The 17442-nt window shown below is 53.4% G+C and overlaps 1 protein-coding gene across 1 annotated transcript in view; it reads left to right on the top strand.

Moving 5' to 3' along the window:
• The window catches only part of SEZ6 (seizure related 6 homolog), a 43947-nt gene extending 26691 nt beyond the window's left edge, over positions 1–17256 (top strand). Inside the window, exons 4-17 of the mRNA XM_008147831.2 lie at positions 5234–5429; positions 9721–9906; positions 12275–12443; positions 12575–12741; positions 13316–13510; positions 13751–13889; positions 14001–14197; positions 14793–14987; positions 15683–15874; positions 15981–16178; positions 16456–16494; positions 16744–16861; positions 16944–17046; positions 17227–17256. Coding sequence (XP_008146053.2) covers positions 5234–5429; positions 9721–9906; positions 12275–12443; positions 12575–12741; positions 13316–13510; positions 13751–13889; positions 14001–14197; positions 14793–14987; positions 15683–15874; positions 15981–16178; positions 16456–16494; positions 16744–16861; positions 16944–17046; positions 17227–17256 — 2124 coding nt within the window. The remainder of the gene's footprint in view (positions 1–5233; positions 5430–9720; positions 9907–12274; positions 12444–12574; positions 12742–13315; positions 13511–13750; positions 13890–14000; positions 14198–14792; positions 14988–15682; positions 15875–15980; positions 16179–16455; positions 16495–16743; positions 16862–16943; positions 17047–17226) is intronic.
• Positions 17257–17442: the final 186 nt, after the last annotated feature.

The raw sequence follows: 17442 nt of genomic DNA on the forward strand, positions 1-17442 counted from the left end.
GGTGCCCACTCTGTGCTGAGCCCCTTACAGGCAGCATCTAACTTAATCCTTACAGCCCCAGGAAGTGGCAGGATTATCCTATTTCACAGGTGAGACTGGGGCTCAGAGAAGTCATGTGACTTCCCCAAGGACCTTTCAACTTATCAGTGATGGAGCTTGGATTGATCCCAAGACTCAAGAACCCCTGTCCTTCCACTAGCCCAGGAGATTGGCCTGGCTGTGGCAAATCCAAAGAGGGAGTTCAGGCGGGGACAGTGTGGGGGGCTCCACCTCTGACCCCTTCTCTCAGCCCAGCCCTGCCTGCTCCTGCAGGACACCCACATGGAAGTCTCCCAGTTTGGGGGAGGGGCTGGGATGCTGTGCCTGAAGACAAAGCCCTGGACCAGGAATCAGGCGCCCTGGCCTGGAGTCCTGGTTTTGCCCTGGAATTACTGTGTGACCCAAAGAGGAGCTCTCACTTCTCTGATTACAAGTGTCCCTCAGCTCTGGAGTTGAAGTAAACACAGCCTGTCCTGCTTCCCTTACTGAGATTTTGTGAGATCTGAAAGGATAATGGGTGTGAACGAGTATTTGAACTCACGGGGGAAATTGTGATTATACTATTGGCATGAAAGAGCATGTGAACAACAAAACAAAAAAAAGAAAGAGCATGTGAATCTTGTGCCTGGCCATGTGTTTGAGGGAGCTTGTGCATGCAAGTGGGCCTATGTCAGAGTACACACGTGTGTGTCGGTGGCCAGGAGAGTGTAATGGCGCAGGGACTGAGGTCAGTTGCAGGGGGTGTGAGGCTCAAGTGCTAGGAATGGGGCTCACACACAAGTCATCCTTGAGCTCATCCGCCTGTGCAGGGTTGTACTAGGGCAATTGTGTGCAAAGAATTGTGGCACCATCCCACCTCTGAGCCACACCATTAGGGCCTGTTCTGGAGACCCGACTGGCAGCTTCTATGGGGACAGACAGGGCGGTCAGGCTGATGGTCTGGAGGGTGGCAAAGGGCAACCTGCGTCCTCCCCACATCCCATCCAGGAAAGAATCAGTCCCCTCAAAGTGGCTATATTTCCTTCTTTGAACTGACCCTCTGGTCAGTGTTAGACAGTCTGGAGTCCTATGGGAATTGTCCTCATCTCCCTCTGCTTCTCTCTGCCCCTTGCTTGGCCCCCAGCTCCCCTCTTGTCACTGGCTAGGAGTGTGAGAGGACAGTCCTCATGAGCAGAACTGACATTTCAATCTGTCTCCCAAGTTCTTCAGGTGCCTGCAAATTGCATCCAGACTTCATCACCATCCTTGTCCAACACCCAGCCCGGTCTGGCTCCTGTCAGGCCTGGCCCTCAAACAAGCGACAAATTACATTCCAGCTACTGCGGCAGGCCTGCAAGTAGGTGTCTGAAACCTGAGGGACCAGACAGTCTCTGGCCAAGAACAGGGCGCTTTGTGGATGTGATCCCCAGGGAACCCAGGCCCTCTCAATTCCACGCACTCATCACAACCGTCACCGTCACCACCACACTGGGCTAGGAGCAAGGCCAGCTTAAGGGGGCATTGCCTTCCCCAGACCGGAGGGAGCCAGAGGCCTCAGCTCCCAGTGTTCCCAGCTTGACAGGCTCCTGGGGGGGGGGGGGGGGGGAAGAATGGCTGGTAGGAACATAAATCTCAACATCTTGGAAAAAGCCAAGTCAGGCCAAGTTCCAACTCCCTGCTGTACCTGGCAGGCCTGGGGCCTGGGAATAAAGATGTCTGAAAGTCTATCTGCGGGTGACAGTCCCATGAGGTTGGGAGGAAAGGAGCTGCCTTTGCCTCCAGCAAAGCAAGACTCTGCTACCTAACACTTGTGTGTGACCTTTTGCAAGTTCCTTAGCCTTTCTGTTTACTTATGGAGATTTTACCACCTACCTGATACCTGTGGTGAGGCTGAAATAATATCCATAAATAGTACAAGGCTTGGCATGTTATGGGTGCTCTGTAAATGGTAATTATTGTTGTTGCAATGATGCTGTTGCTGCTAGCAAAGCAGCAGGGTCAGGAGCTGGAAGCTAGAGGTCAAAAGGGTGTTTATGGGAACTAGGAAAAAATGCTAATTCATTTCTACTTCTCTGCCTTTGCTTCCTGAGTAATTTCCCAGTAGAGATGTCCTCCCTTCTTCCTCCTCCTCCTCCTTCCAGTCCCCCCCTCTTCCCCACCACCCCCCCCCAGGCGCTCTCAGACCCACCTGCTCTGTGCGCTTTCCCTCTGCCTGCAACTCCTCCACTTCCCCCTAGAGGATTCCTGCTGCACGCATTCGGTGCCACTTAAGGCAGAATTATATGCTGCCTGGCATCTCTCGATAATTACAGATTCCACGTGTGTGAGTCTTGTTTGCCCAACTCTAGAATCACAAAATCTCCAAGTTTGAAGGGGACTCATCCAGCCTCCGCCTGCCGCAGGAATTCCCTGAGGAATGTCACCAGCAGATGGTCAGGCAGCCTCCACCCAAATGTGCCTTGGTGGAGAGCTCCTGGCAGAGGAGGCATTTCTGCCCAGCACCCTCTCTTGGCATTCTCTTCAGCCCCAAAGACCCACCAGGTCTTTTCTCCCAGTCAGGGGCGTCCTCAGGGCACATCTGTTCTCAGTACCCACAGTTTGAGGGGCCCGGAGCCTAGTATGGCCGTCTCCTTGGACATGGCTGTGTTCAGCCTCCTCTGGCTTCTCAGTTCACAGGACTCTGGGGAGGACTGTACCTCCAGCAGCCCACACATTCCCTCTCTCCACACATCTTTTAAAAAAAAAAATTTTTTTTTAATATATTTTATTGACTTTTTACGGAGAGGAAGGGAGAGAGATAGAGAGTTAGAAACATCGATGAGAGAGACACATCAATCAGCTGCCTCCTGCACAGCCCCCACTGGGGATGTGCCCGCAACCAAGGTACATGCCCTTGACCGGAATCGAACCCGGGACCCTTCAGTCCGCAGGCCAACGCTCTATCCACTGAGCCAAACCGGTTTCGGCTCTCCACACATCTTGATTGAGAATGCCAGTGAAGAAGGAGTTGTGACCCAAAATGCCACCCTGGGTAGAGGACAGGTGGGGAGAGCCCAAAGCAAAAGAACTGACTGGCCTGGCTTGGGAGGCAGAGGATGATGGCCCTGAGATCTGAAGGGAAGAAGGGAAAGCATTCCCTGGGCAGGGTCCTGCATAGGCAAATCCCGAGAGGGTGGGCGTGAGGCAAAGCCTGTGGCTGCAGTGCAGGTATATGAGGCTGGCAAAGCCACCGGCGCCAACTGCGAGCTGGCAAGTTTGGACCTTGTCCTCTGCGCAATCTGAAGTCACCAACAGGGTTTGGGTGGGAGAGAGACATGATCTGATCTGAGACAGGCGAGACCTGGCAGATGAGTTGGGGATTGGAGGTGTGAAGGCCATTCTCTAGGTGAGAAACAATAGGGGAGATCTGAGCCAAGACAGTTACAAAGGGATGAGAGGAGAAACCACTGGAATATTTGGAAGGTAAGACTGGGAGGGACTTGGTGACTCACTGGATGCCACTTAACTAGCCCACATGGTTAACCCTTGAAGGCCCTGCCTCAGAGCAACATGGTAGGGAGCCTGGAGATCATGTAGATCAGTGCTTCTGAATCACCGGGGGATCTTGTTAAAATGAAGAGTATGATTTAGTAGATCTGAGGTGGGGTCTAAGTTTCTGCATTTCTTACAAGCTCCCAGGACATGCTGATGCTGCTGGACCACATTTTGAGTAGCAAAGGCCATTTTATAAGATGAGCGAACTGAAGCTCAAATGGTCAGCATACTTGTCCGAGATTACATGGTTAGGATGAGGTCCTAGATTTCTGGGCTCCTAATCCAGTGCTCCTTGTACCAGGCCACACTGCTACTTCCCCTCTGGGTAGAGGCTGTTGCTAGTCAATGTTTGTTTGACTGAATGGAGGCATGGGGCCTAGAAGGATGCTCCAGGGATTAAGGACCTGAGGACTGGGGTGGTGGCAGAGGGACCTGTGACAGCCAGAGCGAAGGATTGGAAAAAGAGGTTACTGAGAATAGAAGAGAGAATAGAATGGTGGTGGCATGAGGAGGCTCATGGTATAAAGCCAGCAGTCAGCAAGGGCCAAGTTGGGCAGGGCCTTGAGGGCCACAGCAAGAAGTTTGAACCAGATACTATGGGCTTTGTGGGCTCAGCGGAGAGCCACCAGGGTATTTAAACACAGAGGCACCATGATCAGCAACAGGATGAGACTATGAACTGGCTGTAGTTCAGAGATATTGATGTGGAGAGTGGAGTGGGTTAAGCCCTGCAGACAGGGAGGCTGGCCAGGAGGCTGCTGCAGTGATCTAGGTGAGAATAATAGTGAGGTACCAGGGAAGTGGCAGTGGGGATGAAGGGTAGTGAACAGATTTGGATCCACCTGACAGGACTGAATGACTGATTGGATGTGGGAGATGAGGGAGGAGGCAAGATGCCAGTTTCTGACTTGGGCACGCAGGTGGATGGTGAGGTCATCCCGAGATGGGGAGCCAGGGGAGCGGCTGGCTGGGGGAAGAGGGAGGCTCAGTACGATGCAGACTGGATGTGGGGTGCCTGTGAGGCACCTAACAGAGGAAGTCTAGGGGAAGCTGAGCACATGGATCTGATGGTTAAGACTTCACAATGCTGCCCTGGCTAGGTAGCTCATTTGGTTAGAGCGCCATCCTGATATGCCCAGGTTGTGGGTTCAATCCCCTGTCTGGGTGCATATAAGAATCAACCAATGAATGCATAAATAAGTGAAATAGCAAATCTCTCTCTCTCCCCCGCTCCCCTCTCAAATCAATTTTTTTTTTAAATAAAAATAACACCTCACAATGTTGGCCAGGCTTTCAGACACCATCTAGTTCAATACACCTACTCCATCCCCACTTTACAGATGAGAAAACTGAGCCCAGAGAAGTGAAAGTACAGGAAGCAGCGGGTGTAGTTGAAGAGCTTTGAGACAAACATGCTTACAAATCTTAATTCTGCTAATAATCTCTGTGTGACCTTGGATAACTTACTTACTGTCTCTGAACTTCAGGTCCCATCTCACAAGATACTGAGAAGGTAAAATGACCTCCTCCTGCACTAAAGTGCCTAGCTCAGGGCCTGGGGGCACCAATGCCCAAGGGACCTGAGGATTGGCCAGGCCCAGGGCCTGCAGGATCCTAAAGGCAGTAGGACTCAGCGGGACAAAGCCTGACTGCTCTGCTTTGCTGTCTATTCCATCGGCAGGTCCGGAACATCAGCCTGCGGGAAGGGGAGACGGTGACTGTGGAGGGCTTGGGGGGACCTGACCCGCTGCTTCTGGCCAACCAGTCTTTCCTGCTGAGGGGCCAAGTCATCCGAAGCCCCACCCACCAAGCAGCTCTGAGGTTCCAGAGCCTCCCACCACCTGCAGGGCCTGGCACATTCCATTTCCACTACCAAGGTAGGCCCAGGCAGCAGAGGAAGAACCAGCCCAGGCTGGCTGTCTTCCTGGGGTCTCTGGTGCTATGACAGCATGGGGGCACGGGGAACAGGGAGAGGCTAGTAACATACAGCACAGACGCCTGGTGAACCTGTATACAGTTGGAGGTGAGTATTGCACATCTGACCCTTCCAGAACCTTCCCTCCTCCACCTGCAGAGAACAGGTCTGGAAGGGAAACTGACACAGGATCGGGTAACCCCCAGATGTGCCTACTGCCACTCATTCATTCATTCATTCATTCATTTATTAATTCATTCATTATACTTTTCCTAGGCATCTACTCTTTGCCAAGCCTGTGCTGGACACTGGCAATATCAAGATGAACCAGCCAAGTCCTTGCCCTCAAGGAGTTAAAAATCTCTGGGGAGGCAGATACTTAAAAAGGCAATAACATTATAAGCTTTCCCAAAATGCAAAGGGGTCAAGGTCAGTGACCATGTGGAGGTGCTTAGCTACTAGCCTGGCCTTCCTGAGCTGTATAACCCACCCTAGCCCTGGCCCATGCCCCAGTCAGCTCAGAACTGGAAAGAGCTTTGAGACAAACATGCTTACAAATCTTAATTCTGCTAATAATCTCTGTGTGACCTTGGATAACTTGCTTACTACCTCTGAACTTCAGGTCCCATCTCACAAGATTACTGTGAGGAAATAGGGAAGTGGCATTATGTAATGGTAAAATCGCAGACCAGGCAGATCTGTGTTTGAATCTCTTCCCAACTGGCTATTGACCTTGGACAGGTCACTTGACCTCTTTAACTTTCCTTTTCCTCTGCTATGAGATGAGAACAAAAAGCTCCACCAAGTCAATGATAAGGATTAAACAAAATGGTGCATGTCCAGTGCTTAGCACATGCTTCATGAAGGAACCAGAAACTAGTATTCAAGAGCTAGCAGGATAGAAAAGGGAGAAGGGGCTTGGAACTGTACCCCTTCCCATCAGCATCCCTCCTGGCACCCCCTTCCCCAGGCAAAGTCTTCTTGATCTCTTGCACTGCTGCAGCAGGATAGCTGGTTTAGATTGGGGAATGCTAACGGGGAAATAATTGGTGTGAACAGTTACAGGATTGCTTTGAATTGTCATGGACCACTTTCTTGGCCCTGTGGGGGGCCGCAGCCTAGGGCGGAGGGCAGGCACTCCTCTGAAGATGCAGATGCATGGAACCCACCTGAGGAGCACTCACCCCTTCCGGACTTGACCACCCAAACTGGGAGAACAGCCTGGCGTGGCAGCAGGGGTTTGGTGGTGGGGCTGGCCAGGGGCTTGGCAGAAGCAAGAGGCCAGCTAAGGAAAGGGTGAGCATCTAGGCGGCCCAGTCAGCCTCCCTAATGGCTCATCAATCCTCCTAAACAGCAGGCATAATTTCACGCCATGGTGACCTTCTCTCTTGCTGCAAATTCCTTTGCACAAAACCCCGGACCTCCTCTCTGCTGGGCCAGACAAAGGTGGCTGAAAGGCAGCGAGTTGGAGGCCCTGACATGGGAGCAGACCCATGGAGGGGCTGGGAGAGCTAGCCCAGTGCTGCCTCCTTCTCAGCTCCCAGAAGCCCTCCCTCCGCAGCCCAGTTTTTGTCAATGATCAGCTCTTTCCCTAATGAGTGTAATTCCCCTAATTATAGGCTGTAATTAGCCCTGATCCCGGAGATGGGAACAGGAAGAGCATGTGCTCACACGCGTGTCTCCCTGGGCTGGAGAAAGAGGGTGCCAGCAGAGGGGGTAAGGGACCCAGTACCAACACTCCTGCTGGACCTGTCCAAGATAATATTGGAGATCACAGAGATGGGGCCCCACAAAGGTCTCAACTGCAGAACCAAGTCCCAACGCCCCTCCCACAGCCTCAGGCAGGGTGAAGAGGCAGGGAGCACTGCCAGGCATCCCCCTCCTCCCTCCTGAGCATTCCTGGCACCGGACTTGGCTCCAGAAACAGACACCAGGGAGAAAATAGCTCAACAGATTGCAGTGGTGAAGGCACTCCGGGAACAGTCGTCATGGCAACAGGAGGAAGCTCGTCCTGCAAAGTGGCACTTTACCCACTGTGAAGTCCGGAGGCTTTGTCATCCGCCCCCAGCATCCTGCTCTCACCTCATCCCAGCCCAATTTCCTAATCTGTGAAACAGGGGGACCTCCCTTCCCAGAGTTGTGACAAGAACTCACATAGAAGATGTAAGTGATGAGCATGACATCTGGCTCATGGCCTAGAACTCCCTGAGTACCACGCCCTCCACTCTGGGTAAAGTGCCCCACACCCTTTTCCCCATCCCACCCTGGCCTAGAGTTTCTTCCCAGATCATTGTGAATGGCTGCCCTGAACAGCCACTCAGGTCAGCCTTGTCTATTACACTCAGGTTTCCCTAACTCCTAAACCCAGGTCTCTACTTCACCTGGGGAAGCAGATGGGAGAGGGGAGATGCAAAGCAAGTGGGCTCTATAGCCAGGAGCTTCAAGGGCCCACTCTATCACTGATTGGCCGTGTGATCAGGGCAAGTCCCTCAGTCTCTCTAAACCTTAGTTTTCCTCAGCTGAAAACGAATTAATAACCCTACCTTGCCTGCCTTCCTCCTAAGCATGTTGTAGACATCAAGTAAGAAGAGTATGAAGACATTTTAGAAGCTGGAAGGTGAATTCCAATGTGAGGTGTTTTTATTAATCAAGATTATAAACAACAGCAGGCTGGTGTGTTCAGTATTTGTTCTGTGCCAGGCACTGCACATCTGTCCTCTCATTTAACCTCTCATGTAACAACATTGTATGTAATACTCTAAATGGATGGATAGACAAGGAAATGGGCACAGAGAAGTTAGGTAACTTGCCCAAGGTGGCACAGCAAGTGTGGAGCCTATGTTCAAATCCAGGCCATCTGACCCCAGAGCCCACTTCCTAAGCCCTGCCCTGTACTGTCTGCCAATCACAAGTAACCATTCATTGACCATTCTCTTAAGAACGCTGTGAGAGCCCAGCCAGCATGGCTCGGTGGTTAAGCATTGACCTGTAAACCAAGAGGTCAGGGTTCGATTCCTGGTCAGGGCACATGCCCGGGTTGTGGGCTCAATCCCCAGTGTGGGGTATGCAGGAGGCAGCTGATCAATGATTCTCCCTCATCGTTGATGTTTCTATCTCTCTCTCCCTCTCTCTCTCTTTTCCTCTCTGAAATCAATAAAAAATATATTTTTTAAAAGAACCCTGTGAGAGAGGGAAGAGTAGGTATCATACTCCCCCTTTCAAGACCTAAGACCAAAACGATGAAAAAAATCACTATACTTGATTCTGGACCCTGGTCACCCAGAGGCAGCTCCTTTTCCTATTCACACAAAGGCCCCTCTTTCCATCCACCTGGTGCCATCAGTAGGGGTCACCCTCCCATCCCAAGACCCAGGAGTGGTCAGTCCCCATCCCTCTCCCCAACACCCAGGGGTCTTCAGACTCTGTAGCCCAAGGCTTTTCTTTCAGCCTCTCTCCTTGACCCCTCCAGATCTTCCTCCCCACCTCAGACCCAAGCCCTGACCCCCATTTTAGCTACCACCCCAGCTTGGCCCCCAAGTTGGAATTGACCAGGTTGTTTTGTAGGATTTGCTGCCACCATTTGGTTGTATTTGGTATGACAAATCTAAAAGCTACCAAGTTTCCTAGGGCAACTTGTCCCTCCCCCAACTTCCTTGAAGGCGAGCCTTACCTCCCCTCCCTTGCCCATCCTGTTTTTTAAAAAGTGCGCCACCTTGCCATTGAGCTTTTTAGCATTTCTCAGTGAACATTAGGAAAGTTTTTACTGTCTGGCTTCAATCTTTCCTGCTGCAATTCATGTTTGTCCCCTATGGGAAAAATAATATATATACATTAGTATAGGCTCTTCACTGTTTCAAGTGCTTTCACACCTTCAAGTCTTTCAGTAATGTTTTTTGAAGATGTACGATCAGCTGGATTCCAGGGATACCAAACTGAATAAAAACTACCCTATTTATTCTCACAATAACCCTGTAGGTGGGCTTTCACCTCATCTAACAAATGAGGACACTGTGACACAGATAGGCCAGCTAACCTGCCTAAAGTGTTAGAAACCTTGGACCACAGCCCAAGCTACGAAGCCCAGGCTGCTGGGGAAGGGACCAGTCTCTTTTCTGGAACTCCTGATGCTTCCTCTGGCCCCAAGTGACACCACCAGGCAGGCTGGGGCCCACCCCTTTTGCCTTGGCTGTGACCCAACAACCCCCTCAACACAAACACACACACACACAATGTCACCCATTCTTTCTCTGCAGCCTATCTCCTGAGCTGCCACTTTCCCCGACGTCCAGCTTATGGAGCTGTGACCGTCACTAGCCTCCATCCAGGAGGCAGTGCCCGCTTCCATTGTGCCACTGGCTACCAGCTGAAGGGTGCCAGGCTCCTTACCTGTCTCAACGCCACTCAGCCCTTCTGGGATTCCCGGGAGCCCATCTGCATTGGTGAGTGGCCCCAGGGGACTCAGTGCTGAATGGGGGAGTAAGAAGGGGGGCTGAGCTCTGTTCTCTGTTGCTATGTAGTACCGTCACAGGCTCCCCGTAAGGAAGCCAGAAAATGGTTTCACATGTCCGTGGCATTCATCCAACCCACACTTAGTGAGCACCTACTATACAGAGGCACCACAGGTCGATAGAGCTGAATTAAACAGGGAGTGTGCCCTCAGCGAGCCCACCCTTCCAGGAAATGGGGGAAGAAGAAAGCACGTGAGTCATCAACTTTCACAGCAGGAAGTAAAAAGTACCAATGAAGAGACATACGTGACCTGGGCGGAGAGAGAGCAGTCATTCTTAGCTGGGCATTTACAAGGTTTCCTGGAGCAAGTGGCACTGAAGGTTTGACATTTCAGTGGACAGTGACATAGAGGAGAGGTAAGGGAGTGTTTGAGGCCTGAGACGTGTGAAGAAGACAGAGGGAGCGCCTTGAGTATCAGCCAAATTACTGGGGTGGGAGCTGTTTAAGTTTTGGAGAGGAGGAGAGAGGAGCTCACAACTATTCCCCGGGAAAGCCAATCAGGTGGTGTCCAGAGGCTGGGAGGCCAGCCAGGCAGGCAAGCAGGTTTGAACTTAGTGACTTTGGAAATCAAGAGGAGGGAAGAGATTCCAGAGACACGGAGGAGAGAAAGGGCGAGAGTGGAAGGAGAGACTCCCAAGTTCTGCTGGCAGGAAAAAGATGGGAGTGTTTAGTTTGCAATATGAAAGGCAGTTTGGGCTTTTTTCCTTTCTTTTCCTTTTTTTTTAGCTTGGGCTTTTGAACCTTATTTCATTCTATACACTCTTCCTGGCACAAGCAGAGGTGTATGAGCCAGGCACGGGCTGTCCAGTGAGACCCAGCAAGCAGCTCGGCATGCTCAGGGCAGGCACTGCTGGGATGGGACAGTCAGAGAGCAAGGGGACCCACGGGAGGGCAGGCTGCTCCAAAATGAGGAAGGAGTCAAAGCAAGCTTCCCCAGGAGATGACATGGAAGGATTACAAGCATGTTAGCCCCGGGAGGTGGAGTGGATTCCTGGGACAGCACATGCAGAGGTGAGGAGGGACGCAGCAGCGCGCTCCGGGGAGGACTTGGTGCGCTGTGCCTAAGGAAGGGGGGAAAATAAGGAGAGGCTCAGGCCAAGTCCAGAATCAGGTTCATAAAGGGCTGACTGCCATCTTAGCTCAGCCTCTGTCCGGGGGTCACAGGGAACCACGGAGGAGTTTAAGTGCAGGGCAGGGCATGATCAGGTTGGAAGGGCCTTCTGTTCTGAGAACAAGCAAAAGGTAGCTTTGCCCTCTCTGCAGAGAAGCAGAGGAGACACTCACCGCAACCCCCTCTCCACGCGGCTTACTCAGTGAAAACATTCTGCCGTCTTGAACATGTAGAGACAAAGGCCCGGTGTCTTGGCAGCGGGGTCCCTGCGAGCTGGTAGGGTCTGAAGCTCTCTGTCCAGGAGAGGAAAGTTGCTGCCTGAACCAGCCACGCTCCTCTCGCCTGAGACCGCTTCACTGGCCCCACCTGGCCGCTGGGCGTGTATGGCTGAGGAACTGAGCAGTCCTTGGTGATGGGGACAAGGGAGCTGCTCGGCCTCTCCTTGCAAAAGAGGACCATCCCAGGCCAGAGGAGGCAGTGCTGGAAAGGCCCTCGAGGGTCAGCTCAGCAATGACGGTGGCAGTGATGCTATTTCAGAAAGTGTTCGAGGCCATCACCTGACTAGTCGTGTCTACTCAGGGCACAGAATTTGGAGGTGAATGGCATGCACACCACATTGGTCATCCCTGGTCTAGTCCTACCCCCCTTTTTACACTGATTCGATCATTTGATTCAACAAATACTGAATACCAACTCTATGCCTGGCCTGAGAAGACTGGCCCCTCCCCCAGAGGATCCTAGTTAAGGGACATATCCAAACAGTAACTGGTTTTAGGAAGTGGCATGAGGTAGAAGTAGTAGATACACCCAAGAAGGTTGGAGCCTGGGTAAGAGGCTTTCATAAAGTCCACCTGGGGGCAGTCAGGGAAGGCCTCCTGGAGGAGTCAGCAGAGAAGGAAAGTGACTCACCCAGGGCCACACAGCCAGGCCATGGCAGAGCTACCACATTCAAGGGAGTTGTATATGGGTAGTCCCAGAGATGTGAAAGGTTAGGAGGCAGATTCTCGAGTCCAGGCTGCCTGGAGCTGCAAGGTTACAGGGGCAAAGGATTGACCTCCAGCACCATGAAGGCAAAGATCGCTGCTGCCCTATGCACAGGGCACAGAGCTGGGGAAAGCAGGAAGCCTTGGTAGGCTGCCTGGGATCCAGCCAGGGGCCGCGCCCACAGTTCTGGCCTTGTCTCCCAGCTGCCTGCGGTGGAGTGATCCGCAATGCCACCACCGGCCGCATTGTCTCGCCTGGCTTCCCGGGCAACTACAGCAACAACCTCACCTGCCACTGGCTGCTGGAGGCTCCCGAGAGCCAGCGATTGCACTTGCACTTTGAGAAGGTTTCCCTGGCAGAGGATGACGACCGGTGAGGGGATGTCCTGGTGGGAGGGGAGCACCTGGCTTGATAATACCCTTCCGGAGGGACAGTGCACAAGCATGGGTCACACCCCACACGGGTCAGCAACCAGCCACACAGCTGCCACTCTCCTGACCCAGGCTCATCATCCGCAATGGGGACAACGTGGAGGCCCCGCCCCTGTATGATTCCTATGAGGTGGAGTACCTGCCCATTGAGGGCCTGCTCAGCTCCGGCCGACACTTCTTTGTGGAGCTCAGCACTGACAGCAGCGGGGCAGCTGCAGGCATGGCCCTGCGCTATGAGGGTGAGCCTGATGGGGCCTACCCAGGGGTGAGGGGCTAGAGTGGGGGTTTGGGCCTAGGGTCTCTTCTCTCATACCCTCCCCCTCCATGCCATCATCACTCCTTCCAACTCAGCCCTTGCTCACCTGGCACCAAGGCCCTCTCTCTTCATCCCTTCCTTCAAGTCCAGGATTCCTACCCCATCTGCAGGAAACCCCTGCCTGGACCCAGGCCCTCTGGTCCAAGTGAATGAATTCTCTAGAATTTGAAGAGCAAAAAAGGCCCAATTCTTAGGGAAGGAGAATTGCTACAAGAGACATTCTAGAACCACTCATGCATGCATGCATGAATTCATTCAAAACATGTATTGAGTGCCTTCTATGTACTAAGCACAAAATTAGGTGCTAGAAATATAACGGTGATCAAGACAGCTTCCTGAGCATAATAGGGATGGGTGCTCTGGGCTGTTCCTGCCCCCTGCTCCAAGCCCAGAATAGACATTTGTAGTCAGGATGAGGAAAGCCCTAGGAAGGGAAGTAGGAGGACATTTGCCCCGTTTGTCCCAGTGAAGGCTGAGCTGGGCCCTGTGGTTTACAGCCTTCCAGCAGGGCCATTGCTATGAGCCCTTTGTCAAATACGGCAACTTCAGCAGCAGTGCACCCTCCTACCCTGTGGGTACCACCGTGGAGTTCAGCTGCGACCCTGGCTATACCCTAGAGCAAGGCTCCATCATCATTGAGTGTGTTGACCCCCATGACCCTCAGTGGAATGAGACAGAGCCAGCCTGCCGAGGTCAGTAGGCACAAGCAGAGATGGGCCTGCCAAGGGCAGGGAGCAGGGTGGGCACCAGGGAGCCAGCCGCAGAACCTGGGGCCACAGGGTCCCAGTGACGTGTCATTCAAGCGTCCCCAAGGAAAAGGTGGGGACTCCCAGCAATGGGTAGGCACTCCTGTGGGCAGATGGCAGCTCCAGGACATGGCACTGGGGGGGATGCGGAGGGGACGTGCCTCCTGGGCCTCCCCTGCCTTCCAGCTGTGTGCAGTGGGGAGATCACAGACTCAGCCGGCGTGGTGCTCTCCCCCAACTGGCCGGAGCCCTATGGCCGTGGGCAAGACTGCATCTGGGGCGTGCACGTGGAGGAGGACAAGCGCATCATGCTGGACGTCCGAGTGTAAGTGCCCACTGGGCTCAGCCAAGCCAGCTCCTAAGCCATGGAAACAGCTCTTGCCCAGCCCATCCTGGGGTCCCCAGGCCCACCCTCCCTGACAGTCCTCCTCCATAGGCTGCGCATAGGCCCTGGTGATGTACTTACCTTCTATGATGGGGATGACCTGACAGCCCGGGTTCTGGGCCAGTATTCTGGGCCCCGAGGCCACTTCAAGCTCTTTACCTCCATGGCCGATGTCACCATCCAGTTCCAGTCAGACCCTGGGACCTCGGTGCTGGGCTACCAGCAGGGCTTTGTCATCCACTTCTTTGGTGAGTTTGCCCCTGCCCCACCCTGTGCCTGAGGGAGAAGGGATGCTGGAACGCAGACCCCAAAACATGCAAGTGGGAGAGGCCAGGGTGATGAGGAGCCTGAACGCTCTTGTCTGACAAGGGAAAGCTCAAAACACTCTGGGCATCACCTGAAGTTAGCCTTGCTCTCCATCTTCCCCCAGGACCCAGTGGGAGAAAGGGACCTTCTGTTGCAGCAAGAGGGATTTGGTGGGCAGCAGGCAGAACTTCATAACAAAAATAGGGGACTAAGGAAAAGTATTCCATTCTACCTTTCTGATCATCTTTATTAGAAGTGACAATTTTCCCCACTTTACCCGGCCCATCTCTCAGGACCGAGAAACTGGCCAACATGTATTTGGAGCTAAGGTCAAAGCCTAGGTGATAAACCAGGAATCAAAGAGACAGTCATGTCAGGGACGAGGAAGGAGGGGCACTTGAGTGGGGAGAATGAATCGCTGAGCCGGCCCAGGCCAGGCCCAGGACAAAATGGCAGGAGTCGAGTGTCCTCAGGAGGAGGGAGGCTAGCTCTCCGGTACTGGCTGAGGGTCTACATCTTTTGCCCCTGTGCCCCTAGAGGTGCCCCGCAATGACACATGTCCAGAGCTGCCTGAGATCCCCAATGGCTGGAAGAGCCCGTCACAGCCTGAGCTGGTGCATGGCACTGTCGTCACTTACCAGTGCTACCCTGGCTACCAGGTGGTGGGATCCAGTATCCTTATGTGCCAGTGGGACCTAACCTGGAGTGAGGACCTGCCCTCCTGCCAGCGGGGTGAGTGTACCTGTTCCCCATATGCTCCTCCCAATGCAACCTACAAGCCTCTCTCTTGGACTATGAATTAGACTCCAATTGTTATCAGCTGGTATCCTTGAAGTTCTTCCACCTTTCATAGGCTCAGTTTCCTCATCTGTGAAATGGGACAATACCTTTCCATAGAGTTATCTACCAGGTACTCCCAAGTGTTTCGTTCCTGGTAGCTGGCCAATCAGTGTTTGTTTGTTGTCATTGTTTTAATCTTCATTGTTGAAAGTATTACATATGTCCCCTTTTTTCCCCCCATTGACTCCTTCCAGCCCACCTCTCCCCCCACCCCAGGCCTTCACCACCCTATTGTCTGTGTCCATGGGTTATGCATATATGCATACAAGTTCTTTGCTTGATCATCTCCCCCGCCTTCCCTCCAAGATTCCTCACTCTGTTCCATGCTTCCATATCTCTGGATCCACTCTGTTCATCAGTTTATTTTGTTAATTAAATTCCACCAGTCAGTGTCTGTTGACTCTCATGGATTGGAAGGGGACAGAGGTGGGGCCACACCAGCAAAATGGTAGTGACAGATAACTAGAGGGTAAAGCTACCTGGCATGAAGATGTTGGCTGCCTGGCACAAAGCCCAGGAGGACTGGCTTTTGTTGAGTTCTACTTGAGCTACTTCCTCCCCATCACCCTCCCCCCACACACCCATAGTAACTTCCTGCCATGACCCTGGGGATGTGGAGCACAGCCGACGCCTCGTATCTAGCCCCAAGTTCCCCGTGGGAGCCACGGTGCAGTATATCTGTGACCAGGGTTTTGTGCTGACGGGTAGTGCCATCCTCACCTGCCATGACCGCCAAGCCAGCAGCCCCAAGTGGAGCGACCGGGCCCCCAAATGTCTCCGTAAGTGTCAAATGGGTAGGAGGGGAAGCCTCTGGTAGGAGATAAAAGATGCTGCCTCTGGAGGCTAGGGGCTTGGCACCCTCACTAGGCTCCGCCTGCTTTGCAGTGGAACAGCTCAAGCCATGCCACAGCCTCAGTGCCCCCGAGAACGGTGCCTGCAGTCCTGAAAAGCGGCTACACCCAGCGGGGGCTACTGTCCACTTCTCATGTGCCCCTGGCTATGTGCTGAAGGGCCAGGCCAGCATCAAGTGTGTACCTGGGAACCCCTCACACTGGAGTGACCCCCCACCCATCTGCAGGGCTGGTGAGTGATCTGCCCCCCTAAGCCCTCTGCCTGGCCCATAGGGCTGCTCTGGCAAAGATGTCAAATGTTGAGAACCAGAACCCACTGCCCACACTCCCTTCATATTACCCTTGGTCTCCCCAGTCTCTGCCCGATTTTCCTGACCTGGTGACACCAGGACAAATGCTGGGGTGGGCTCTCCTTGGACAAAACCTTCCCATGATCAGCCCACTCCCTGCCTTAGTGGTTAGGCCTGTTGGACTCAACCACTGCCCTTGGCCCTCCCCTCTTGTTCCAGCCTCTCTGGATGGGTTCTACAGCGGCCGCAGCCTGGATGGTGAGCCCCCATACTCGAGGGCCAGGGAAGTAGTCTCTTCCGCTGGTTCTCATAGATCCCAGGCCATTGGGTTCCCCAAGGAGGGTGGATTGAAAAAGAGAGAGGTCTGGGACTAGCAGGGGGAAAAGCTCCTTCCCTGCCCCCAGCCAGCTGGAAGGAGCTGTTGGCTGGATTTCCCTGGGCAGACGTGCAGGGCTGTGGGCTCTAAGTGACCGGGACCTCTGCTCCAATCTCACCCTCTGTTTTCAGTTGCCAAGGCACCTGCTGCCTCCAGCACCCTGGATGCTGCCCACATGGCAGCTGCCATCTTCCTGCCACTGGTGGCAATGGCGCTCTTGGTGGGAGGTGTGTACCTCTACTTTTCCAGGTGAGTCTGGCTTCCATTCCTATCCTGCACACCTGCCTCACTCCTGCCTTGCACTCTACGCACAGGCTTCTCTGTCCCACAGGCTCCAGGGAAAAAAGCCCATGCAGCTGCCCAGAACACGACCCCGCGCCTATGACCGAATCACCGTGGAGTCAGCATTTGACAATCCAACCTATGAGACTGGAGTAAGTACCCAGGCCAGCCCTGACACCCGATCCAGCACCCAATGCTATGCTCCCTTGGGCAGGTACCCCTGAGGGCCCTATCAAGTCCTCTTGCTCTTTTCCTTTTCCTTGGGAAGGTGGATTGTGGGCTGGCAAACTTTATGCAAGTTTCCAACTCCCAGCAGTCTCTTTCCTTTGCAGGAGATGAAAGAATATGAAGTATCCATCTAGGTGGGGGAAACCAGCTCAGCCCTGCATCACAGCCCAGCAGCGGAGCCCCCAGCTTCCTGCTGTCCCTCCACCTCCTGTACATACCACCTGGGAAGAGACACCACTAACCTCTCACGAAGTTGTGCCCTTCCCCACCTGCAATGCCCACCAGGTCCTATTTTCTTGGTACCACTGCCCATGAGGGCC

This window comes from Eptesicus fuscus, chromosome 20 (assembly GCF_027574615.1).
Source record: "Eptesicus fuscus isolate TK198812 chromosome 20, DD_ASM_mEF_20220401, whole genome shotgun sequence".
Lineage (NCBI taxonomy): Eukaryota > Metazoa > Chordata > Mammalia > Chiroptera > Vespertilionidae > Eptesicus > Eptesicus fuscus.